The sequence below is a fragment of the Maniola hyperantus genome, chromosome 18 (genome assembly GCF_902806685.2).
Source record: "Maniola hyperantus chromosome 18, iAphHyp1.2, whole genome shotgun sequence".
Classification (NCBI taxonomy): Eukaryota; Metazoa; Arthropoda; class Insecta; order Lepidoptera; family Nymphalidae; genus Maniola; species Maniola hyperantus.
In genome coordinates, this window is record NC_048553.1 from 8,556,349 (window position 1) to 8,584,044 (window position 27,696).

General features: G+C 36.5%; 2 protein-coding genes across 4 annotated transcripts in view; one reads left to right on the plus strand and one right to left on the minus strand.

Annotated features, from left to right (window-relative positions):
- dsx (transcription factor doublesex) overlaps positions 1-27,696 on the minus strand; it is a 439,846-nt gene that overhangs the window by 173,075 nt on the left and 239,075 nt on the right. The window lies entirely within an intron of this gene.
- Positions 1-27,696, plus strand: part of LOC117990904 (homeobox protein prospero-like) — a 145,696-nt gene that overhangs the window by 94,599 nt on the left and 23,401 nt on the right. For 2 of the 3 annotated variants that reach the window (XM_069504520.1, XM_034978401.2), the window contains exons 4-5: positions 13,850-16,397; positions 18,285-18,439. In XM_069504520.1, the coding sequence (XP_069360621.1) occupies positions 13,926-16,397; positions 18,285-18,439 (2,627 nt within the window). In that variant the 5' untranslated portion in view covers positions 13,850-13,925. The remainder of the gene's footprint in view (positions 1-13,849; positions 16,398-18,284; positions 18,440-27,696) is intronic. The other variant, XM_034978402.2, reaches the window with a different exon arrangement.

Here is a 27,696-nt window from a genome sequence, read left to right on the forward strand (position 1 = left end):
AATTATTTTAATCAGGTTTTATTTAGGTATGCTAAGTATTACGGAAGATCACGAAAAACAAATTAATTACTACCTAAAACCATACAACTTTGGTCCAAATATAATAAATATTCCTACGTTCTTTGCTCTAAGAACTAAAAAGTAGGAAACATTATATTGTTTTAAAAAAAACTAAAAATATCAAAAAGAGATCCGAGAGTAACATTTTTCAGAAATAATAATTATGATTGTTTAGTTATTGATAATCTTTATTTTATTTTTGGACGTTGGATAGTGTAAGGTAAATATTCCTCAGAAGTATAAATCCAAACTGTGGTTTGGATTTATACTTAACTGTCTAAACTGTTATTTAATATCTAGGTAGCCTGTATATAATTCGAAATTAAAACAAACGAAGCACAACACGTTAAAACCTGTTAAATTTTGCAACTCAAGTTTGGTAGGTAACCTAGTTAAATGAACATAACGAAATAAGAATCTACTTTTCATTACGAATAGGGATTTTTTTAATGAAAAGAAACCAAGAAAACCAAGGTACTTAGTATGTTTTTAGTATAATATCATAGATGATAATAACTGATATCAAGTATAGATTTGGACCATAGATAGCATAATAAGGCTATAGTTGGATGATGCTGCATAGGTACAACAAGACCTGAAAACAGATGATTTTAAATTTTCTTTAAATTTATATTATGCCTAAGACTCTAGGACCTAGAGTCTAGGTAGTTCGTTAAAATATTTATATAAAATGCCTTTACATTATCGAGTGGAGTGTGCTACTACGGTAGAAAATCTGACCAAAAATCCAGTTTGCCCATATCCAAAGGGGCAATGCTGGCAGCGCGGCTTGGATACAATAACTCACTATGGCGGAAACGTTGAGGTTTATTCTGTAATGTAGATTTTATACGAATGCTTATTATTTAATAACTGACATGAATAAATTTGTCTATCACGTCCACTAAATTCTTAAATAATATACGTGGAGTTCTCCATAATGTTCTCAAAGGTGTGTGAAGTCTACCAATCCGCACATTGCCAGCGTGGTAAACTATGGCCAAAACCCTTCTCACTCTGAGATGAGACCCGTGATCTGCAGTAGTGAGCCGGTGATGGGTTGATCATGATGATGATGATGATGATACGTGGATAGGTAGTACGTACGTAAGTACTCACTCATAATTAGAAGATATAGGTTAAATAAAAAAAAAAAAAAAATGTTGTATCGACTTATATATAATTTATTTAGCTTGATTTTGGTTAACGTTATAGGAAATTTAAAAAACATATATTAATCAGTGTTCCACTCTCTAGTTGTATATACCACAATTTTTTAAATACCTATATAAAATAAATAAATAAATATTTCTTATGGAAAAAACGCCCGTACCTACCTACACAATGAACTTAAAGAGAAAATAAAATCACAATATATTTGCGGTGAAGCTGACGTTTTGAAGATTTTTCGATCTTTTATATTTGTTGCTGACGAAACCCTGAGGTCTCTGCCAGTTATAGCCTCTATAAATAAATATTAAAACTGCCCAACACTTACCGCCACTCATGACTTGGGCGGTATTCAATACAACGTGATATGTTTATCGGTTTTCTGTTCAGGACAGGCCGGCATGCGCGATAAGGAGGCATCGTTTCGCAACTTTGTCCACCATTACTCATACCTATCGTGAATAATTAATACTTTATCAAATAGGATCGTGTATGCATCCATTTCAGGGAATCGCTGTACCAAGTACCAACTCTGCGTTAGATTCAACAAAAATAATGAATCCATTCATAAGTAAACACAGATAGGTACCTATTTCTTTTCTTCATAAGTTATCATCACCCTTCATTTAGTTACATACAGTAACCTCCACAATAATAGTTTTTTTTCAAAATTAGTAATTGAAAATATACATCTAGGTATATATTTGAAAATAAACTGAGCTAGATAGTTTACACGGAAAAAACGTAACAAAATTATTTAATTAAGTAATATTTTCAATAACATCTTACAACTACACAAAAAAGGAAAAATCTAAATAGAACACAACAATTCCGAAACAAGTAAGTATTTGCTTTATACCAGTTTAATTATTTCATAGCTCTCTTCAACTCTTTGTATATTCTGTTACCAACAAAAAGAATTTTTCGTACCAAAGAACCTCTTGTGGGATGCAAACAATATCCAAAAAGATGCTTAAATATTCTTTCTCTTATACTAGAATATATAAGGCTGTAATTATCTTCTATTGTGTCCTTAGTATCGCCACTTACATTTCTGCAAAGGCAGACTTGCATACTATAAAATAATATGTTTTCTATTTCATACATTATAATATAACTATCAGTATCTTAAAGTAGTGACAAATTCAGAATGTAGACCATTACGGATTGTATAGAGATGTTCAATCATTACATTTTAGACATAAATAGCTTTATTTGGATTTAAAAAGAGATAGATCTATTGAATAATCTTAAATATAAATTAATAGTAAAAATAAACATTAAATAAGCTAGTTAAAACTAAAACAAATTAAATTAAAAAATAAATTATTGAAATCGCCGTGGAAAATTTTATGAATCGACGTGGACGAAGTCGCGGGAATAAGTCAGTCAGAATACAAAACACAACACCATCCTTTTCAAAATAAGTAAAGAATTCTATGACAAAGACTAATTAAGGCACTAGATGGCGTGTCTCTCGCATCGGAGATATGGTCGTGCAATATTGGCCATATGTCACCGCGATACTGCCGGTAGATAATGACTAATAAGTGCCTGTCTTCCATGCAGCGATGGGGTGTGCGAGTGTCGATAAATTTTTACCCTGTGCCATCTTTTTTACGTCTGGTTATTTATTATGCCATATTTCTAACAACCTGTACCTAGATACCTAGATACTGAAGCATGGATGTTTTTCAGTAAAAGAAAATTTAAAGATTATTAGGTACCACATTCGTCACAAACTGCGCTACTTGTCTAATTATAATCTAATTAATTATCTTGTCCTTAAAAAAACATTTCAAAAATATAACAAATTCTTAAAGGTAGTACCTGCCTATTGCGAGCCTTAAACCTATATACCTATAAGTCTAAGTGTGTGAGTGTGTATTAAGTGTTTCTGTCTGCTACTTTTCACAGCCCAATATTTTTTTTTTGGTTACAGTTGGTCTGTTTTGACGTTTAGTGCAGAGATCATCCTCTTCCTCTTGATCCTGAGTGCTCACATCCTGGACACTTAGGCTATCTCGGAAATTTCAAAAAGTTTTTACGGGATTTTTACAAAACCTAAATGCACGAGGCCAAAGTCGCAGTTATCAACTAATGTTTTCAAAAAAGCAAGCTGTCATTTAAGTTATTTTTTTATTTCAATTCTAGCTCCACCAATTTCATTATCACGTGAATTATTTATTGGAAAACATTATTAAATTGTTACGTAGCACGAAATCGAAAGACAAAATATATCTAACCAAGTAGTAAAACAATTTTCATCGCGAGTATCGTATACCGCACTAGACAATTGCATTTATCGATATCGATTAAAGTCGCCACACGCTTCGATCTTATCGCCAGTTTTTATTTTCGTGATACCCGCCGATAAGGGAAATGTCCTTTTTCATAGAAGGCCATAATGGCGTAGGAGACACGCTATCCAAATCATAACTTATGCATACTGATTGCCGCTTCACCCTTTGCTGGACACAATCATTCTTTTTTACTATCTTTAAATAGCGCCATTGACTGTGGTATCATGTAGATGACGCCGGCGACTTAGTCCGCGTGGATTTAGGTTTTTGATTTCAATATTAATTGCTTAAAACGCACACAATACCTATATAACTCTGAAAAGCTAGAGGTGTGGGCCCGGGACCAAACCTATTATATATATTCCTCACTTAATCTATTTAGAGCCTAATTAATATAGGTGCATGTTTCTAGGAACAGATATATCTAACCAGCATCACTGAATAATTTTATTGCAGGGCTAGGTTAGGTTAGGTTAGTGGTCTTATTCCAAAGTGCCTACTTATAGCCAAATTTCGCCTTACGGCATGCAATATTTTACACTAAAATAAATGAAAATTACAATCCTACCAAAACTAAAACACAAGGACTAAAAAGAAAACTGGTGTACCTACCTATCTGTGTACCCAAGAAATTGAACCAGGCTAAGAAAAAGCCAAAATAAAAACGGGCTTAGTGGAAAATTATAGCATTGCTAGTTGATCATCTCAACCCATCGCCCGTCCTCCAAGCACTAATCTCCTCTTAGAATGTGAAGGGTTTAGGACCTAGTCCATCACTCTGCCTAACTGTGTATTGGTAGACTTCATATACCTTTGAGAGTCTAATATGAAGAACTCTCAGGCATACAGGTTACTTCACGACGATAAACAGATATCTAAACTAATTTTACAGGAAGACTAACATAATACGTAATACACAATGAATACACATTACAAATGGGAGATATATTTATTAGGACATTTACCTGATGAATTTTGAAAATTTCATTGGTTACTAATTACGTAATTATGTACCTACCTATGTAACCACAATGATGCCAATTATTAATGTTTTGAAACAAACTATATATTATTATTTTGATGCCAAAATATATTGTATAGATAGATAGAAAGCCTTTATTGCTCACAAAGTAGGAAAACCACGAAGAAACTAATTTATTTAATAGATACTAGATGATGCCCGTAACTTCGTCCGCGCGGGCTTAAGTTTCTTTTAAATCCCGTCGGAACTCTTTAATTTTCTGGGACAAAAAGTACCTAGCCTATGTCCTTCCCCGGGATGTCTGTACCAAATTTCATCAAAATCGGTTTAACTGTTGGGCCATGAAAAGCTAGTAGACAGACAGACAGATAGACAGACAGACACACTTTCGTATTTATAATATTAAGTATGGATAGCGTATGCAAAGGTGACCCTATTGCTTTTAGCAATCTTTATCAGGCAACCTTTGGTGATAGGAATGAGAGAGGTGTCTATAGTGCAGCTCAATATAATCTCAATATACACATTTTATTTCGTCTCATATTCGGATAATAATTAATCATTGTTTGTCTAAATAGCGTGTGTAAAACGCTACACTCTCTCCCTAGGGATACAAAAAAATTTGTAACCTGTCACTATGCACGACCAATCTTCACTCTCAAAATAAAATAAAAAAGCATCACGAGAGAAGCGAGGTCTACATACCTGTATCTTGGATGTAATTTACTTACTTTATCTTTCGTTGAACAATCTTCTTTACCTATGTATTTTATATTAATAAAAACTATGTTAGTTTTTAAGAAATATTTAAAAAAGAAATCATGATTAAATATTATAAAATGTTGGGAATGGTGGACATCACGCGATATGATGACCATCTGACATGCATGTTCGTATGCACGTTATCGTTACATAGGAAACCATTTAAATTTTTAATACACGACTACAATTTTAGTTTCGTAGCTCCAACTACATGACTAAATTTTTTATCACGATAAAAAGCTAGTTGGTACAGTTTAAAAGTTTAAGGGAAAATATTATAAAAAGATGACGTTATACTTTGACATAAAAAAAATTACACCTTTATTACAGTTCTTGCAATTCACGAAGGCTACTGAACTTTACTTGTGGTAACGTCGTTTACATGGTCATTGCGTAAGTATTGCGTATCATACATTTAGTGTACCTTACGTATAGGTACCGATTAGGGTTCATTCGTTCGTTGGGCTTTGTTCCCGGGAAATCAAGCTCGAGAAAACTCGAGAACTCGAGAAATCATATTTGAGTCTATGAAATTATAAAATAAAACGATTTGCGTTTGCCGTTTGTTTTAAATGCAAAAATTTCATTTGATTTTTTTTTTCTAATTAACATGCCAAAAATGGTGCTGTGATTGTAATTTAATTATAAGTTAGGATAAGGTTAACGTTTTCATGTTGAAATTTTTGTTTATTGTTTGTTTTGTTTAAAAGAAAGAAGCTAGAAGTTTTAAGTTGATTTTTTTTCTTTTTAATGCTGTGCTTGTGCTGTAATTGTATATATGTATAAGTCACAAATGTCAGAATAGCTTATTTTTTTAGTTTTCTTTAAGAAAAAGAAGCTAATTATGTTGAAGACTGTCAATAAAAGTCTTATAATTATTTTGGTACTTTTATTTGAGAGGAAACCACTGAATTTGTTGATTAATTGCATTATTGGAACCGAAGAATATGCAAATCCGTACGTAAATGTAAATTTCTCGACAACCCGAGAAGACCCGAGAAATTAGCCTCGAGAATTCTCGAGACCCGAGAAATTGATAAGCTCGAGAAATCATGAACCCTAGTACCGATACGACTTAAACACAAGCATGAGTCAGTGGCCTTCGTGAAATGCAAGAACGAAGTATACCTGTAATCTCCCAAAGCCACCATGATCCATACAAACTTTCCTCCAAGTGTTAGGGACAATACGCAGGGAAACTTTCAGCTTTTATAAAATAAAACGAAAGTCTGGCACGAGCTGGCTCTCTCTCTATTAGCAATGAAACCTAAAAGTACATCTTAACTTCCGTATAAAAATAATTCCCAACCCAAAGAACCCCTTCCCTTAATCAACAATACTGCGAATATCACACACCTGTGGCCTAATTGTCTTATTACCAACCCCCCGAAAGCGGCCATATGGTCCAACTGACCATAAGTCACCGGTAAAGAACAATAAATAAATGCAAAGGTAATTGCGAGGGTGGAAAGTATTCCCACGCATTCCTACACTGTCCTGGGGTAGAAATGACCGTGCGGTGCCATATGCCACACGATAGCATCGAAGTCTTATTATTTTACATCGCGATTACAACATTAAGAGTTCAATGACTGTTTGAGCATAGCGTTAGACGTTAAACTAGAAAGTTTTTTGTATAGGTAATTATATAAGGAAATTATAATATAGCACATAATATACAAAACTGATATATCCTTTTTCCGTAAAAAATCATCTATTAAGTCCAAGATTGAATGAAGATTGAAATTGCGCATTTACTAGTCATTAAATTATAACCGCATTAATAAGCAACAATTAAATAATATTTACTAATAACATTAATTAGTCACTTAAACATAGGACAACTATTACTATTTTCCCTAAAGTGACTGAATTTTAAGGATAATTCTAAATTCAAATAGTTTATTCAGAATATGTAAGAAATTACTCTTTTTGATAGTCGGTTGTTGTATTTGTAAGATATACTTAGTGGTGATAATGTTTACGCGAACTAGGAAAATATCAATATCTGCTTCTTACTGAGGAAACACTTGGAAATTAAAAAACTTTCCAATCCACGCCAAGGTGTCGTTATAGGAATATAATAAATGTTATGCTAAATATCATATTCGCACTAAATTAAAATAGCTATTTTTCCAATTACTATTTTAATTCCAACCATGGGAATCGTGTACGGGCGGAAAAGAAACATTTCCGTAAAAATTAGATGTTGGGTCACGCCAAATTAAACAGGGGTTGAAATAGGGGTGTGATTTGTCGATAACTATAAAATGTAAACAGTTATTATTCCAAAGATAAAGATTTTTTTGGGTACGAAAATAAATACAATTCAAAATTCAGTTCTAATCATGTATATTCTGCCATTTTAGTATGCAAATATTGAAAATTAATAAGTAATCAGGGGGCGCGGCAGTGCCCCCGCCAAGACGAGTTAGGTATTCATAAACTTACTGACAGTTTAATCAAGAAAAGAAATATATGCATCTAATATTAAAAAAAAAAAAAAAAAAAAATATGGAAGCCTAGGTATAGCAAGAAGTGCTAACATACTAGGACTTGCACTTTTGTTGTACCTACTTGTACTTACCTAGGTAGGTTTAACTTATTCGTTTTCCTTCAACTAACTCGACACCTTGAAACATTTAAGATATTTTAAAAAAATGATAAGATGAAGTTATTAGATATATTTATAATTATCGACATTTTCTCATAAAGTATCAAGGGTGTGGAGTACACCCCTGACGGTGCAATATGGAAAATCAACAGGTCGTGTCGGGAGCACATGCTTGCACAGTTTATGTAGGGACTTTTATATATTGCGACACAAAGTACTATGAATAATGTACATGGCAATAATTGTACCTGAATGATATTGATGGTAATTAACCATAATGTATGATACGAATGGCTTCAAAACCCCAACATAAATCATATCTTCACAAATGAAATAAGATCCTAAATAGTTTTAGCAAGGTATAATTATTATCATCTTAGCGTACATCTAGGAGTAAGTATTATTCAAATAGTAGGTATGTAGGTTGGGCAAGATTTTGAAGTCCTCGTAGGTAAGATAGATACCAGTAAAGTCTGAAAAGGTACTACTCGCTATAGCGATGAAAAAAAATAACGCGAGAGAACCTACATGCCTGAGGGTTATCAATAGTATTCTTAAAGATGTGTGGAGCCTGCCCATCTGCACTTGACCAACGTGGTGGACTACGGTATAAACCCTTCTCATTCTGACAAGAGACCTGTGCTGAGTATAGGGTTAGCCATTGGTTGGGATAGTGATGAAGTCATAGGGTCTAAAACGCCCATTCAAAGTCACTGGCTGTCATGTCATATTTCGAGTAGAACATTACAAAACAAAGAACTTTTAGACGAAAACTGTCAGTTATTATGTCGTAAGGTCTAAAAGGCCCACTCAAAGCACACGAGTAAGTCTCTGGCTATCCTGGTCACAGTTTGACAGTACATTGCTTATTCATGTCGGTAATTATCGAAATTGTTCCGTGCGCTCGATGGCATTACGATACACAAGTTTTTTTAATATTCAACGAGGGGTGGGGACCTTGACTGTAATACTATTGTTCGGTTTTCGTTATTATCTGTAACGAATTCCGAAACACTCGTACAAATGTTATATTAACAAGTGATGCCTTTTATTCAATAAATAATTTATAAATATCATTTACATACATACACACATCCCTGTCACTAAGATTAGCGTGTTTCAAATATTAGCCTATCACTCACTGTATCGCCAGAGTAGTATTTTTTTCAGCAGCTAGGTACGTGGCTGTTTTATCCAAAGGTTGCCTGTAAGCGATTACTTTAGCAATAAGACCGCCTTTGTGCCCTTCTGTACCTACTCTATCTCTTGCATGTTATTTCTCTAGAAAAAAGAAGAATCTATCTAGTTATCTATCAGTTTTTGAAAGCTTAGGCTTCCAAATTCTATCCAAAAACTCAGGGGTGCTCAAGCGTGTGAAAGAAAGCAATAAGGTAAACAATTCGAACTTCTGAAGAGTAGCTGAGCTTTTTTTTAATCACTATTTCTACGGGCATAAATAAATTATACCTAGGTATGCTTCAAACTACTTTGAATGTCAAGATGCTGATAAACATGAACATTTACCTTTTTTAGGGTTCCGTACTTCAAAAGGAAAAACGGAACCATTGTAGGATCACTTTGTTGTCTGTCTGTCAAGAAACCTACAGGGTACTTCCCGTTGACCTAGATTCATGAAATTTGGCAGGTAGGTTGGTCTTATAGCAGGCATAAGGGTGAAAATCTGAAAACCATGAATTTGTGGTTACATCACAAAAACAATACTTATTAAAATATGTTCATGAACCAATAATAATTATAAATATATAAATAAGACAGACAGACAGACAATAAAGTGATCTTATAAGGGTTCCGTTTTTCCTTTTGAGATACGGAACCCTAAAAACACTGAGACAGTTTTATGTGAAAGATAGTTGTTACTAAACTAAATATAGCTTACAGACATACCTCATCATCATCATCATGATCAACCCATCACCGGCTCACTACAGAGCGCGGGTCTCCTCTCAGAGTGAGAAGGGTTTTGGCCATAGTCTACCACGCTGGCCATGTGCGGATTGGTAGACTTCACACACCTTTGAGAACATTATGGAGAACTCTCAGGCATGCCGGTTTCCTCACGATGTTTTCCTTCACCGTTAAAGCAAGTGATATTTAATACACAAACATACCTAGTATAACATTACTTACAGTTCAGAGGTGTTCAATAATTGTCGCTAAACGCGGGCCGCAGCCACCGTGACGGTCGCAAGCCGGTCATCATCGGAAGTCATCCGCTATTGATAGCATCTCATTGTTCGCAAATAGCCGGATGTTGCTAGAGACGCGGCCGAGACTCGGCTCCAATGTACGTTCGGTGCCGAAATTTAATTATAAAACCGGACAAATCTTTCCTCACCAATAATTAAAAGTAAATACTTCTAATATTCACTCTAAAAAAACAAGCCATGTCAGCTATGAAATGTCTCCGATTATTATATATATCATATTTATTACTCTACTAATAATGAAGTTTTTTATTTTTTATTTTAGTTGATTTTTATATTATAGAGAACACTTTCGTTGTCGGGTCGTGACACTAGGGCTCTGCCTGAAAATCAGCGCTGCAGTAGTCAAATACTGCAGCATCATGCTGAGGTAGTAGCCTTTTCAGCTCAAACAAGACATCATTTTTCTTTTTAGTACTGTCGAGCTCGTAGTTTTAAGCTTACCTAGTTTTAATTTTTTAATTTGTAACATTTGGTTTGTATTTTTTTCTTTTTTTTTTTGTATTTTCTTGTTTTGTGAGCTGAATAAACTTTTATTTATTTATTTATTTATTTATTTATATCGGAGGACAAAAAAGCGAACACATTAAAATAAAATAAACCGGCCAAGTGCGAGTTAGACTCGCGCACCGAGGGTTCCGTATTGCAGTCGTATTTTTTTGACATTTTGTACGATAAATCAAAAACTATTATACATAAACATAATAATAATCTGTTTGGAATAAGATACCCTTCTTGGTATATTAATCTAACTTTGAAAGTTGAAAATACTAATATTTGTTCATTAACAAATATTTTTTTTCAGGATGTAACCACAAATTCACACTTTTCAGAGTTTTTCCCTTAACTGTGCTATAAGACCTACCTATCTACTGAATTTCATGACTCTAGGTCAACGGGAAGTACCCTCTAGGTTTCTTGACTGACAGACAGACAGACAACAAAGTGAACCTATAAGGGTTCCGTTTTTCCTTTTGAGGTATGGAACCCTAAAAACTATTCACCCTTACCTAATCGTAAAGCTTGTGTTAGAAATAAATGGAAGAATAGTCCTTTGGGAAATACATAATATCTAACTCTAATAAAAATATTGTATAACCAGTTAAATATCACTTAGGTACTTTTACGGCAAAGGAAAACATCGTGGGGAAACCTGCATGCTTGAGAGTTCTCCATAATGTTCTCAAAGGTGTGACAGACTTCATAACTGTGTTAAGTACCTACGTGAAAAATTCCAACTGATGACCAACATTTCAGTCCACTGCTTAAGTATTTATTCTGTTTGAGTCATTTTATATTTTAAGTCCTGAAAGTCATTACTCATTGTTTTATGCTTTTCCTTATGAAAAAGGATTGGGTCCATATTAGGATTGATATCTACCTAATAATATGTTAACATTTTCCGTCTTACTACTTTCCTGGAATCACCATCATTATGGTCATAGTTTGTTAATAATTTATCTTAAGGATACTTTTATTGAATTCATTTTCCCCTGAGTTCTTGATACTTTTTTAACCATAAACACTGTCATATTATTAACTTAATCACAAAGACCGGCTTAAACTCAATTTTTTATCAGAGTATGTAGTTCATATATAGTTTCAGACTCGTCCGGGGTCCATTCATGAACTTACCATATTCTATCTACGCGACGCCGCGCACGCAGTCTGCTGATCACCGCGTCTTTATGCATACATATATTTATAATAATTATCACTCAGGATAGTTTAAACGCTAAAATATTCATATAAATCAAGTTGTTAAGTCATAATTTTGTTAAGACGGAAAAATATTTCTCTACAAGTAGGTACCTACCTATCTACCTAAAATAATATCGTAATTATTTTATCTTGTAACCTACTTACTTCTTTTTGCTTTTAATTCAGTGAATTAAATAAAAAAATACCTCAGGGAATATAAACGCAAGCAGAGCGAACGTTTATAATTAGCATAAAAATAAAATCATTACGTTAGAAGTCTTAAGAGTCAATTCGTGTTTGTATGTAGAAGTAGGTACGGGCTGGCATATAAACCACTTACCTTAAAATTCTGCACGAAAAAATGCACAGCTTTCATTAAATAAGCAGCAGAAAAGTCAACAAAATAGACAGGAATTTTTCGGAGGCAAAGAAATAATAGGATGGTTATGAATTAACTCAAAAAAATCTTATGGGATTTTATGAATTAAAAACGAATATGAATAATAAATTAGGTTTCAAAGCCTAGAATAACGGCCGCCGGAATTAGTATGTTTTTAAACAACACTGATAAATGCGTGAGTAGGTAGATAGGTATTTAAAATGCTTACAATATTTTTCAAAAGTGTCTCTTTTTTTGTTGTACTTCTTTAAGTCTCAATCATTGATATAGAAATGTAGTGATGAGGTAGTGATGTTAAGGATATCCGTATCCGCGGATATACGCGGGAAAAAATCCGTATCCGTATCCGTTACTTTTTTTCGGATCTTTTACCTTATTCTTAAAATTAAACGTTATCTGTGCTGCCCAGTGTCACACTAAATTATAAATAAAACAAAAGAAAGACCCGCGGACTGCAAGTCGAAAATGCAAAGCGTCAAGTGGCTTGTTAACTCGTAGCTTACCGGAATGGTCTGCAATCGCGTAGACGTAGATAGATTTCTCCTACATAGATGGCATAGACCTACAACAGAAAATAACACTCAGAGGATTTCAGAATCTCGACGCAAGCGAAGCGAGGTCAGATTAGTTTGTTAATTTACAATAGTAAATTAATAAGACAAATTAATTTCAAGCTATTGTAAAAAAGCTCTAGGTACGTTTTTACACCTGAAAGTGGGAATATTACAAACTGAACGATGCCGTGCCGTGTTTTAATGGAGTCGTGTGTTAACTCCGCATGTCTCACAGAATTATTTCTGACATTTTTAGATTCATTGTCCTCCATGAATACGGAGTCACGCTCCAAAAGAAATTAATGCGGTTGATACATACGCTGGGCCTTTTGTTGTGTTCGCAGCACATATTTTCACATGCTGTTGCCGTAACTGCCTTTCAAATACCTATTCTATTCTGACATACTTACGGTTACATTATATTATATTTAATATTGTTTGTGTTCATTGTTTACATACAGCCTACAGGCTATGTTAGACACCTGCAGAATCAGGACGAGAGCTTATTTGTATTTACCTAATGCTTTCGAGTTTGAATTCAATCCGAGTTTTTTTATTCCTATGTTGCAAAGAAAATTCCTTAGTATCTACTTACTCGTCAATAATGTTCTTGAAGTTATGTACCAACATCTAATAGGTAAACTGATAGGTACTAACTGACTCATCGATTTCTTGACGACCACCTTGAGCTACTGAAACACGAAAGTGCTTCGAAGTGAAAGTGAAGAACTTTCGTGTAGCTACTCTCATTTTTTGTATGGAACCCATTTTTTTTAAATACAAAATATAGGTATAAAGTAGGTATAATAATTACTTACTTACTAAGTATATATTAATAGAAATGGTAACAATTTTTAAAAACTTAACTGAGTTTTGAAAATAATGTTTTAGATAATAGGTAGGCAAATGTTTTGGAAAGTAGCTGTATTAGCTTTTCCCATGTTAGTCCCAAGTGCATGCCGTAAGTTAGCGTTTGTCCTCGTGCAGCGTGCAGCGTGCACGGTGCAAGGCGCTGGCGCTAGACGCGCGCCGCACGTCGCACGAGCAGGTGCGCTGATCGCTCCCCTCTCTGTTCCAGAACGGGCGATGCGCCTCGAGTAGCGCGGTGGGGCCCAGCCCGCCGCCCGTCCGGCCAATTGGGGCCCGCCTAGCCTATGATGTCATCGGAGGAGGAGGCCGACTCACACGCGCCCTACTCGGATAAACTATTGAAGAAACAGAAACGCGTCAGACAGCGCGTGGACGCCGGTGAGCCGCGCAATTCTTATTCGACTCTCGCGACGAACGGACTCGCGCCCGCGCGCGCCGCACCCATGAGTGGCGGACTTTACGGCGCCATCTTCGAGGGCCGCCAACACTTCGGACTCTTCGGTCCTTGCTACGCGCCGGCTGAGATGCTGAATGAATTACTAGGCCGAGCGCCCAGGCAGGAAGATGCTAGCGACGACGCCACCGGCGGCGATATGCTTCGCGACCGCGTGCTTCGCGACATCCTCCAGAGCCAGAAGAAGGGGCTGATGAGACTATCTCCAGACAACAACAACGTACTCGCTAATAATAATAATGATGAACCAAAAGAAGAAAAAAGGTCACCTGAGCGGCCAATCTCGCGTGATTCTAGGACCGATCTCGACGAGGCTCTGTTGAATCTCGACAGTGCCGGTGATTCCCGAACCTCGCCGCCACCTGCGCCTCCGCCCAGTGAACCGCTTCTCGCTCCCAAATCGGAGCCCGAGGATCGCGACAGTGACGCTCAACGCTCTTCGCCGCGACCTCTGGACGCTAAACGTGCTCGTGTAGAAAATATAGTGTCAACAATGCGTGCTAGTCCTGCTCCCCAACAACCACAAGTGAACGGCTGTAAGAAACGGAAACTGTATCATCCGCAGCAACACGACGGTGCAGCGGACCGATACGGGACCAGCCATGGCAGCAGTGGACAAACAGTTTCGGACGATTCAGAGGATGATGGTGAGCGACCACCCATTCAACAAAAGTTAGTAGAAAAAAATGCTTTAAAATCACAATTAAGAACTATGCAAGAACAGCTTGCGGAAATGCAAGAAAAATACGTGCAATTGTGCAATAGAATGGGCCAGGAGTCTGAGACGGTAGACAATGATGGTGCATCTAGTGATGTAGAACAAATCGAAGATCCTGTGCCTAAATTAGAGCCGTCTTCACCCGCCAAAGAAGTACCACCGTCGATACCTAATAGTGTAGCTCCAAATTTACTATCACAAGTTATGAGCAAGATGATGACTGCAAAAATTCAACAAGCTCATTCTGCAGCTCATGCTCACCTTCCGCCTGGTTTCAATGGGAGTTTGCCTCTAATGCCTCATCTACCTACTGGTGATCACATGCATCCACCACACACTCATCAACACCTCAATAACGCTGCCGCCATGTACCTTAATGTAAGTCAAAAGCTATTTTTAGAACAAGAAGCTAGAATGAAAGAAGCTAATGAACAACAACAAAACAATCAACAACAAAGGCCACAATCAAACCAGCATTCACCACAACATAGACAATTAGGTCCAACTCCTAAGCCTCCGCTATCTTCAGAACTAGCAGAACGCTTGGATGCAATAAGGAGCAATTCTGGTTCAGTGGGTCCTGTATCAGGAGCCGATCTAGAAGGATTAGCCGAAGTTCTGAAAAGTGAGATCACAGCTTCGCTAGCGAGTCTGATTGACTCGATTGTCACCCGATTTGTACACCAGCGTCGTATACTAGGAAAGCAGTCCGAAGCGGCGGCGGCGGCGGCGGAACAATTCAACAAGGATTTGATGAGAGCAACTCGACTATTGGACCAGCCGACGACGCCGAAAGTGCCCGATCGGCCTTCCGGGCAAATGTCAGGTAACCCACCCGTCCATCATCCGGGCGCGCCGAATGGCGTCCCGTTTATGACAAATAACCCGATGTTTATGAACCACATGAACGGCCCCCGTGCGCCGGTTGGTGCGGCGTTTCCGCTGCACCACGAGGCGGGCGGGCCCGGCCATGGCGCTCACATGCGGCCTCCCGCAGGCATGTTCCAGGCGCCACCGAAACCGATGCAGCCGCACTTCGGCCCGATGAACGGTCACTACGACCGAGAACAGAATCCCGACCCGAGCGAACCCTTGAGCCTGGTCGTGACGCCTAAAAAAAAGCGGCACAAGGTGACCGATACGCGCATCACCCCGCGGACCGTGAGCAGGATTCTGGGCGAGGGAGTCGGACACTCGCCGGAGAGCAAGTTCCCGGAATCGCCATCGCCGCGTTCATTCCCGAGCGGGCTGAACCTGCCCACAAGTGTAGCGATAGCGAACCCCTCTTTGCACGAGAGCCAAGTGTTCTCGCCTTACTCGCCATTTTTCGGGACCGGTGGAGGCTTGGCGCGGTCTCCACCAGCGCCCGAGCGGGACTCGCCGCCGCTACCGAACGCGCCCGCGATGTTGCTGGCGCACCCGGGGCTGCTAGCGCACCACGGCTCGCCGGACTACCTGCGGCCGCACCACCCGCACGTGCCGCACCACGCCGCTGGCCCGCACCATCCGCACCACATGGACGTGCAGGACCTGCACTCCGAATGCAACTCCACTGACCTGCCTTACGACGGAATTCAGCCTACTATATCCTTTTTAAATAGAACATAATTTAGACACATATCAGCTATTCGATATCCAGCAGGTAAATGATCAATGATGAAGTTACAAATTAAATCTGCACTAAGTTATAACCAACATGCAGAAGTTTTGAACCTCAAGGGAGTTCATTCCCTTTAGTTCACCACCAACTTTGTACGGAGCAGCTAACATCGACTCAAAAGTACTTTTTAAAACACTAATTAGATGCATGTGTACTAAAGTAATACCTACGTAATATCATATAGGTAAGTAGTTCTCAACGCTCAAGCCGTACACGCAATCGCCCACAGATATCTTATTTCTGTAATGTTTAACCTTACGACTGCCCCACCTACTTCCTACCCAGGGCTAGATATTATACGACTCTTGAAACCCCACAAGCGTTGCGGTCTCTACGCTTTACTATACTTGTCTGTCGTCCATCTATAGATTACATGAAGGAAATAACCGTAAACTTAATTAAACGCTACCTTATAACTCTTTATCGTATAGTTATAAACAGAATATCTTATGTTTACTTGAAATCTTATATCTACCTATAACAAAAAACGCATTTTATAATCAAATTAAAAAAGGGTTTACTTTTCTATAAAATTAATATTAGGTACATGTCACATTTGCTCCATATACCTACCTCTAATTTTTAACTATCCAAAAAAATCTGCTTGGTCAGAATTCGATAACTGAACACATTTATATTAGTATTATTATATTAATCGACTACCCTAAAATATGTATTAAAAATATTACTTTAAGCAAGACATTGCATGCAAATGTTTCGTAAGTATAGGTAGGCATAGATAGTTTGTCCACATATTAATTCAAAAAAATTCAAAAATAAAAGAAACTTTAAGAACATTGTTTAGTTAAAGTAAAAAAAATATCTGATTGCACATTTAAAACCAATAGACTTTTCCTGTATTCGCCCCTAATTTTTTATCGTATCTAATTAAAAAGTAGTGGTGTATTTTCTGATCTGCATTAGAATATAACCAACGACGCCACTATAGATATCTGCTAAGGTATACTTTATAAGATTAGATGCAAATGGATTAAGAACTTGTGGTGCTTCAATCAGTCTATACGTAATACCGGGATATAATCAGATTTACGCAACTTTTTTTCTCAATCCCGATTCCTTGGATTAATGACAAGCAAGAGTATTACTTTGTGCACTATAGACTAATAAATTTGAAAATTAATTCACGACCAATATCGTCCCCGTAGAGCAAAATAGTGACCTAAGTCCAAAAATGGCGATTTTCTCACCATATATTTTTCTGTACGTTTCTGTCTAAATATAATTTCAGTTATATGTTTTTTATTTTAACTAGAAGTGTGAAAGTACATCACAGATTCTACCGAGAAGAGCAATCAAGAAGCTCAGCAGTTGCTCGTTTTTTTTAAAGAAAAATATAACAATAGGTATATTTTATGCTGTACCTAGGTACCTACTAGCGACCTGCTCGGCTTCGCACGGGTAGGGATAGGGACGCATAGGGATCTCTAATTTTTTGAAAATAAAATAAAGCCTATTCACTCAGGAATACTTAATGTAGCTTTCTACGAGTGAAAGAATTTTCAAAATCGTTTCAACAGTTCTAGAGATTACCCCCTACAAACAAACTTACAAACCCTACTGTACTTACCTCTTTATAATATGGTATTGATTACTATAGACAATGCAATTAATCAATATTAGTATAGATTAGTATAGACAATTCAATATAAGCAATGCAACTATATCACACTGCCTACTTTATTTATTTATTTTATTTATTTTACTTTACTTTGTGGGCTGCTTAGTGCAATTTCTTTCATTTTGTTATTATTCATCATATTACGCCAATGTGATCCTTAACTCCCGTGCACTCTTCAACATTAACGCCGATGCACCTCCGCAAAGCCAAGCTGATGTTCTTCTGGGTGCGGTACCCGAGCTCCGCAGTCCTCAAGATGTACTTCCCTGACATCAAGTTCAACAAGAACAACACGGCACAGCTCGTCAAATGGTTCTCAAACTTCAGGTAAGAGATCTAGCCTATTTTTATTATATTATAATAATACTACCCGCGACTTCGCACGAGTGGATTTAGGTTTTTAAAAATCCCGTGGGTACTCTTTGATTTTCCGGGATACAAATCACCTCGATCCGTTGCGACGTGATTGAAGGACAAACCAAATTCGCATTTATAATATGGGTAGTGATGGGTAGCGATTTTGTCTCACGAAGTCTGTTCAACCACGGTTATACATAGAGAGTCGAGTGTATGCACAATAATGTATAAGCGTAGGTATACGAGTAAGTCCCGCAAATCGCTTATGCGCGTGGCCGCCATTTTAGAGACGTCAGCAATAGACTGAAGTTTCGAGCTGATGGTATATTTTTGTCGGCTGACGTTAAAATGACGTCATTTCGATTTTAATTTGACAAGTTCCAGCGCAATAGCAATTTGCGGGACTTATACCTAAGTAAGTACTCGTATAATTTGTTGAACCATTTTAATTGAAATTACTTTTGACAGTTACTAAAATGTAAGAGAAGTAAAATGATTCGCAAGGTAGGTAGGTATAAACTTGTAATACTGTTCGTCTTCTTAAAACTATAGATAAGTTGAAAAAAGTATGACCTATCTAGTGCGTCGATCTATTGAGGAGAATCTATACAGGTCGTTGTAAGAACTGGCTTCGTGACATACTTAGTTGAAATAGTGGGAACTAGCGACATAACAACTATACCTATATAATTTTGTCGGATAATACTCGAATAAAAAGATAGGCTACTTATTCGTCAATCCAATTAACACATTAAAGATTTTATTAGGGACAATCGTATAAGTAAACTACTTCTTAAGCTCCTTAAGTTATCTAGTTAGTGTAATCTTATTTCGGCTTTCTAACCTTATGAAACTAGTCATTGATTTAACTTTTTCTCTAAACTTTACATACCTACAATTTTCTTTCTCAGTCATACATACATTTATATCAGTACCTTACCTACATAATTTACAAAGAAAATCTTACAAACATTAAATGTAAATAGAAACTTATTCGTCAAACTATCGTAACCCGTTGTTATTAGATTATCCCACGCAATGCGATAGAAGGGATGTCAAATTCACTATTTCCTCATTAACAAATTTGATAGGGTTCCGTCCCGTTTATTTGATGACATGAAACAGACAAAATAATGGAGGTGAATATCTAAAGAAAGACACTGATTTCCTATCTTGCAAGTAATCTTAAAGACTGACTGACTGACATATCAACGCTCAAACCACCGCGCTAGGTCTATACATTTGAGATTTTTAGGTTATTTCTAACACGTACACTGTTACACCGTTAACTGAACAAAGATTTTTCAAAAATTCCATGATTTGAAGCTATGGCGTGTCAGCCACTAAAAATTAAATATAATTTTTAAATATATTTTATTGATTTACCGGAATAAAAAGTCATATCTGGGTTGTAAGCTATCTATGTATATAGTCATGAAAAGAAAACAGACAAACAGACACACAGGTAGATTCTAATTGTTATTTTTATTATTACTTGGGTAGCGGATACTAAGAACAATTGTCTCGATTATTCCGATCATAAATAGGATATGATTCCTACCTTATTAGTTCAATGGAGTGGAGAATGAGTACCTACCTATCAATATCACAATTGCATACTATTAAAATAAAACCTACATTACGCCTATTCTCAACGCCTAGATTCAACAGAATATGCGATGAAGAAATAACTAGGAATTAGAGAAACTACCAAGCATTCTTGTAAGTTTCTGTTTGCTTTAATTTGTGACATGTTAGGGATAACAATAAAATATTGGAGTTATCACAAAAAGTACAAATTAACAGTTAATTCTGGCTTTATCCTTGATTCTTAGTTCAGGATTTTGCTTTCAAGAAAATAAAATGCTTTCAAGAAAATAAAAATTCGATTAATTTTTTGACATCGTAGCGCATTGGCGTAGCACTTCTACGAGCCGTAGAGCTCTCTACTCAGTTATTTCAAAGGGGATTTTGTGGTAATTATGGCTGATTTTCAATTGCCCAATAATAATACTTAACTAAGAATTTTGAGGTTTCGACTGTTTTTGTATTGGAAATGTGTCAGCATATTGTGTTTATTCATCAGTTGATTAAGTCTTTGTTAAAGTTTATTTGGAGATTGAAAAATCGGCTTTTAATAGAGTAAAAACAAAATTAAATACAAGGAACCAAAAGCTTAATTTGCTATAATTCGCTGAAACAGAAAAATCTGTATAGTGCAACATGCACCACCCGCCCTCGCACTGCTAAACATACAGGAAAAGCCAGCTACCAAGCAAGCACCACACAAATCCCCAAAACACACTCAATTATCACTTTTTTCTTTTAGTGCAAGGTACTCACAGGTTAAGTACCTAACTAAATTTATTAGAAATAATTTCCCCTCCCTAACAATTTTATTTCACAACAAAAAAAGTGGCATTGATGATTTTTTTTATCAGAAACTTGGTAATAGTTAGACATGAATATTTTCATCGCAAGTAAGGGAAAAGTATTGATTTATACTCGACTAATTTTCACGTTATCAATCCAATGATAAGAGGCACTGGTATAGCCCGTGCTTATATGATAACATACACTTCCCCTTCTAGCATATCTCCCTATTCTGCGATAGAACCTGCGCTATCACTTAAGTGGGATAGAAACATATAGTTTGATAACGTTAAAAAGCTCTTCAATAACATAGACACTCATCATCATGATCAACCCATAGCCGGCTCACTACAGATCACGGGTCTCCTCTCAGTATGAGAAGGATTTGGCAAAGTGCGGATTCATTCCACCAATTCATCGTCGCCCGCAACGTAATGGCTCGGCTACTAGAACTACCGTGCTGGGGTCAACCTTGCTTCTTTCTTGTATCCACGCGAGCGAGATGATGATGAAGCACTGATGTTGCTTATGTTGTCCTTGTCCCGCTGATTGGTATCACAGCCAGGTTCAGCCCTACAGTTACTCGCGCACACAAATCGTGCGTGATTAGGCCGGTGCTCTGGTAGTAGTTATGGGTGGTGGGTAATTAATTCAGTTTGCTTGTATGGTGTGCTAATATTTAAGTACAACATTAAAGTTTTTACAGAAACTTTCTGTTTTTTCAAAAAAAAAATAAGCATCGGTTTTTTCTGCGTGGAGTGAGTTGAATATAGTTGATAAGGCTAATTTTCTAAGTTCTACAAAATAAAATTGAACTATAACATGAAACAAATACGCTGCTTTACTTTATTCATATAAACATAAAATATAAACCACTGGGTGGGCTTAATATTTTTACATTTTAATGAGGTCTAATAATAAACTCTAAGGATAAAGTTATATTTCTTGGTAAAACCGAGGTGGCCGCCAAGCAATACTATTCCGCCTGTTATATCTACAGTTTACTTGCAGCGATTGCGTAAAGTTGGTGCGGGTAGTCGCACAAATAAGTCGCAGTGTCGAAACCCCCCCAACTAGGTAGACGGAAGATATCAAGCGAGTTGCAGGGAGCCACTGGTTTCATTCGGCGCAAGACGGTGACGTGTGGAAGTCCCTTCAAGAGACTTATGTCCAGCTGTGGACGTCTATCGGTTGATGATGATGAGGATGAGTTTCATAAATATTTTCGCGATCCGCGATTATTCGCGTTTCACATCCCACGTGGTATCCGCCTGCGATTTAACTTTAACCGGAGCTTTATTTCATACAAATAGCTACTAGACTAAATATTTGTTCATACACATTACACAAGTGCGATCACGTTTCAAATTTTATATCTAGATAATAAAAACGTCCACGTGTCTCTGTGTATCGAGCACTTGAATGTACCAGTATTATACATTGCCCATATTACAGCTTTCGTATCTCAAGCCAGTCTTATCTGCCGATATGAGAACTTGGTAAAAGCTTTGATAAGATAAGTTCACACTTAGGTAGGTACATTGTTGGCTTTGTATTTCATAGAATTATTGATTGTTCTGTACAATATTTTCCTGGTAGAGTTAGAGATAAATATACCAAGTTAACCGCAACGGGGATATAGGTAATTAATTTTATCGCAAAAATTGCGTCTTAAGTTTATAATATTGGTTTAGCTACCTACTTACCAAATATCCTGGTGCTGGTTTTTTAATCACTATACACAATTTTTATTCATACTTCCTTACTTACAGGACTATTTTACTATTTTAAATTCGTATTTTAACTGGTAAAAAGCTTAATCGCTACCTGAGAGTATTACCTACGTTTTATATACCGGGTTAGACAAGGGATCCTACAGGATTTACAAAAAAAAATCACGCGAAAGAAGATAAGTAGGTATCTATAAGCCAGCGAAAAATATCTACGAACCTGGCTTAGTGACGGGCGAGTTGCGGGGAAGCGCATTCCAGCGAGATTCGTAGATATTTCCGCTAGGTATAGTATGGGCAAAACTAGTATAACGCGTACAATCCGAGAAAGGACTCGCCAATTTGCTATACGTGTCAAGTGTCAACTGCCCTGATATTTTAAGATATTATTATCAATTCCTAGCTTTCACAAATATTAAAATAGGTAGTCCTATTTAATTATTATTCGCCCTAATATAGAAAATAATTGTTTCATCAGTAGTTATTTTTAACTCTACGGATAACCTATCAACCGATTAAAAATATAAATGTTAAAGCCAAAATGAAGTTATTTTCGAAACTACCACAAAAAAGTTAAAACATTCTTCGGAACAGAACTAGCCCCATTTGTATTGTCCCCTAATGGGTGCTTTGTGGACGGAAAACGGCCATTTCCTCGCGATAACCATCTGAAAGGAAAACTGAAAGGGTGAGGGGTCAGTGGGCAATTACAAACTAAGGTGTCCGCAAGACGAATGGATGGTTTGCGTTTTAAAACAGGAAATGGTTGCGATTCGTCATCTGGAAATTACATGCCATTTTTTATCGATTACACATAACTTATTCTTTATCTTCAGGGATAAGCAATCCCATACATATATATTATAGAACATGGTGCATATAATAAGTCGTAAGTAACATCTTTGTTTAAGATTAGTATAGATACGTATAATGTGCCTGCATATAACAATCAGAACTATGCCACATCACGCATAAGATAGAGTTCCCTAGTCATGCAAAAAGCTTTTTATCGCTAATTAAATATTAGAATTATACGAAACTATCTTATGCCCGCAACTTCGTTCGCGTGGACTACACAAATTTAAAGTCCCTATTTTACCCTCTTATGGATTGAACTTTCAAAAATGCCTTCTTAGCGGATATCTAGGCGGTCATTATTTCGTAAGTATGCCTACGGTACTTTTTCCAAAAATTTCTAGGAAACCTTACAATGATTTTAAAATACTAACTTATTCAACGGGTAACCAATTTTCTTTGACCCTTACTTTTCCTGATCAAGATGTAGCTGTACCCTAAAAAATGTTTCAAAAATTAAATATTACCAGTTAATATAGCTGTATTAGATACTAGCTGATGCCCGCGACTTCGTACGCGTGGATTTAGGTTCTTAAAAATCCTGTGGGAACTCTTAAATTTTCCGGGATAAAAAGTAGCCTATGTCCTTCCCCGGGTTGCAAGCTACCTCTGTACCAAATTTCGTCAAAATCAGTTGAACGGTTGAGCCGTGAAAAGCTAGCAGACAGACAGACACACTTTCGCATTTATAATATTAGTATGGATTGTTTATTTTTTAAATGGCTGTGATAGGGTACACAGATGGACTGGATAAATGGTTCCGTGTTTTGCTATGCAACTCTAAAAATCAGCACACTAATGTATATGAATCACAACTCTATTGTTTTAATTAAGGAAATTATGTTCATGTGACGTAGGTACTTATGTGTTCAAAGTGAAAAGTTAATTGTGGACATTTTATAACGTTTATCGGTTATTTTAATTACTACTTTTAAGATTAGCTTAATGAACAATTGGAGCTTTTTATCGAAGTAGGTAACATAAAAATTACATTATTAAAATTATTATTACCTATATTGGCATCGAATAAAGATCCTTATATTATTATGTATGTAAGACGAAATTTCGTTAAAACAAGCTATGTAAGTACTTATATTTTGCTTTACATTGATAAATAATAAAAAACCAGCCAAGTGCGAATCAGACTCGCGCACCGAGGTTCCGTACTACAGTCGTATTTTTTTCGACATTTTGCACGATAAGTATGCATAAAAATAAATAAAAATCTGTTTTAGAATGAATGTACTTGGTATATAAATTTTACTTTGAAAGTTGAAAATACTTATTATTTGTTCATGAACACATTTTAATTTTTTTGTGATGATGACCACAAATTCACTGTTTTCGGATTTTTCCCTTTAAATAAGCTATAAGACCTACCTAGCTGCCAAATTTCATGATTCTAGGTCAACGGGAAGTACACTATAGGTTTTTGACAGACACCATAGGCAGATAGACAACGAAGTACCTGTAACGAAGTAAGGGTTCCGTTTTGAGGTATGGAACTCTATAAATAAAATAGATCGCCAATTTAACTGATAAGTATTAATAAAAATACTTTAATTAAATTTTCTTCGTTAGCAATATAAATAAAATAATATAATTAAAAGTTAAGGTATAGGACTTAACTAACCTAACTAAACTAAACCTAATTAAAATCTGTGTCAAAAAAATTAATATAATATGAAAAATCTGAAAAAGTGTTATGTCTCAGAAAATGTTGGAAGTGTTGAAGGCATACATTGATATTGAAGGCGCAAAGAAGGCACAACTGGCCACTTGTTGACGTACCTACGTACGAGAAGGGCTCTACCGTGGAGAGCTCCTTGTCTTTCAGCCGCTTAGCCGTTTTGTCGTGTGCACCTTAAGCCGATTTCTCCAGCCTTTTGAGTGGCAAACACGTTGACGGAACAACAGCAGTGCAGGCTTATATTTTGCATGTCAGTTTTTTAATGTGTACCAACATGACAGAAGATATTTTGTTGTCTTTTTTTGAATTGTAATGTGAAACACCACTTTCAATTGTATAAAATTCAGTTACTAAGCAAGCGAAACTTGAAATGAGTTGGTGCTTACATCTAGCGGGCAATCTTCTAAGTTTTAAAATTTAATTTAAAATTATTTATTTAGACATTATCAGATATTATCAGCAATCTTATAAATGTATAACGTAAATCGCAAAATAAACAAATACCTACTTGTACAAAACTGAATTCGATTGTCCTCAATAAACAAGTGCTATAAAATATCCAGTTGGTAAAGCCGTAGAAGTTTTCGAAATTAGTACTAGAATCTTTAGACTCGGCAAAACAAACAAGCCTCACAAAGTCGATGCAAAGACAAATTCTTTTGGCGCGCTACTCAAAGAAACCCAGAGGCAAACAAAGAGTCACTCGTAGAATTAGCCGACGACGATAGCACTAATTAGCAACGGTGACTCGTTTAAGTTATTTCGCTTAATTAAGTTGCGCAGAAGTGGTCTGCGGCCGGCCCGCCAGGGAAGGCGTAAATTGTTAGAATAGGCAACACTCCAATTAATCTTTACACACATCCAACTAGTCGCATGAGGGGCTGCACTTAGACCGAGCTCATACCTTTTAACACGTCATACACCGGCGACCTGGCGACTGAGCGCGGCGAGGGATCCACCTTTCACACTTGTCCTAAAGCGTCACTCTCCAAAGCGAAGCCATCATACAGTTTAATTACATTTTTCAGACCCCGGCCTCCCATTTAACCCACAATGTACAGCATAAACCATAACTTATTTAACCATACGATAAATAGCACGAAGTAATAAGTCCGCCACTAATTAGAATAACTTGTATCAAAAGTAAATATTTTAATTAATTCAACTGAGAATAAAATCTCTCGTATGCAAGGACTCTCACGGTCGGAAACGGAAATGTTCAAACCTTACGTCGCAATTTTGATATGCCTTTTTAACTTACCGCGCTAACTCGCTTCGTTCGTATTTAGTTCAATATTTAATTTTTTTGTAATTAAAAATTTAAGTGCGCAATTTAATATTGAAACGCTCGAAATGTTAACCGAGTGTAAAGGTAATATTGCGGATCTAAGCAAGGGGTACACGACTTCAGATGCCGTTAGTTACGGGTTGCGAAGTTGTGACGTGTGAAGTCTTGCATTGTATGCGCTGCTTCTAAAATTTAATTGGTTGGCTAATACAGTGCAACCGTGGAGTCTAATTTACGTGTTAACATTTTTAATAAGGCCTGGCGAGGCTAGGGCGCCAAGTGGCCGGCCATTTATATCGCACCACGCTCATACGAGCAGCTCCAGTAATTAATACGACCCTCTCGAGGAAGCTTATGAGTAGTTTTCCTTCTCAAAAGCTGCTAATTACTCGTCACTTGAGCTCTCGCGTCTTATGAAAGAGAAGTCGCCTGACGAGTATAGTATGCATGAAATATGGCCTCAAAACAAAGTTATTTTTTAAAAAGTTAAAAAGTTGCGCAACTTGAAAACTGCCTTCATACCTATGAGAAAAAATTGAAATGCTTCTAATATTTACTGAATATAGTTTTTGTATCGTTTGAAGATTTCAATGATTTGTTTTATCTAAATCGAATCGAATTTTTCAATTATATTATCTAAAAAATTAAAAGAATACTATCTAGGAATACAAATAGAACGTTTAGTTTTTTTTAAACGATTAGTATATTTATATACCTACTTATACCTACTAATAACTACTAAGTAATCAGAATAAACAACCATTTTTCTCGTTTTTGGGACCAGCTAAAAAATGACACACGTCAGTACTAAATTTTTCGTACCATGTCTTTACTTCTGAACGTTAAGGCGTACACGCACGCGATGAAGCTCCTAATAGGTAAGGGCGAGGCTGAATATTTACATATCATTGCGATACGCTGGCCATCATAAAATATTAGCCTTTCGCCGACCACGTCGTTAATAATATAATTAAAACACGCAAGGCGGGGTACTTATCGTAGTAATCAAGAAATGCGCGATGTGAGGGACTCGATGCGCCGGTTATCTAGTGGCCTACTTTATTTTTTATACTAAAATATGAAAATGTACAGCTATTTTGAGCAACAAAAAATGTTCTGCCTTATCTCATACGCTACGAAACGCTTGGGGGTTCATTGCTTGCTCTTGCTTTGCGATACATGTATCTTTTCAAATTTCGAGTGCAAAAATTTGTGAAGTCTTAAAATCAAGCAAACAAAAGAACTTTTTTTTTGGGGAATATTTAAAAATAATAAAGGCTAATTATCGTCG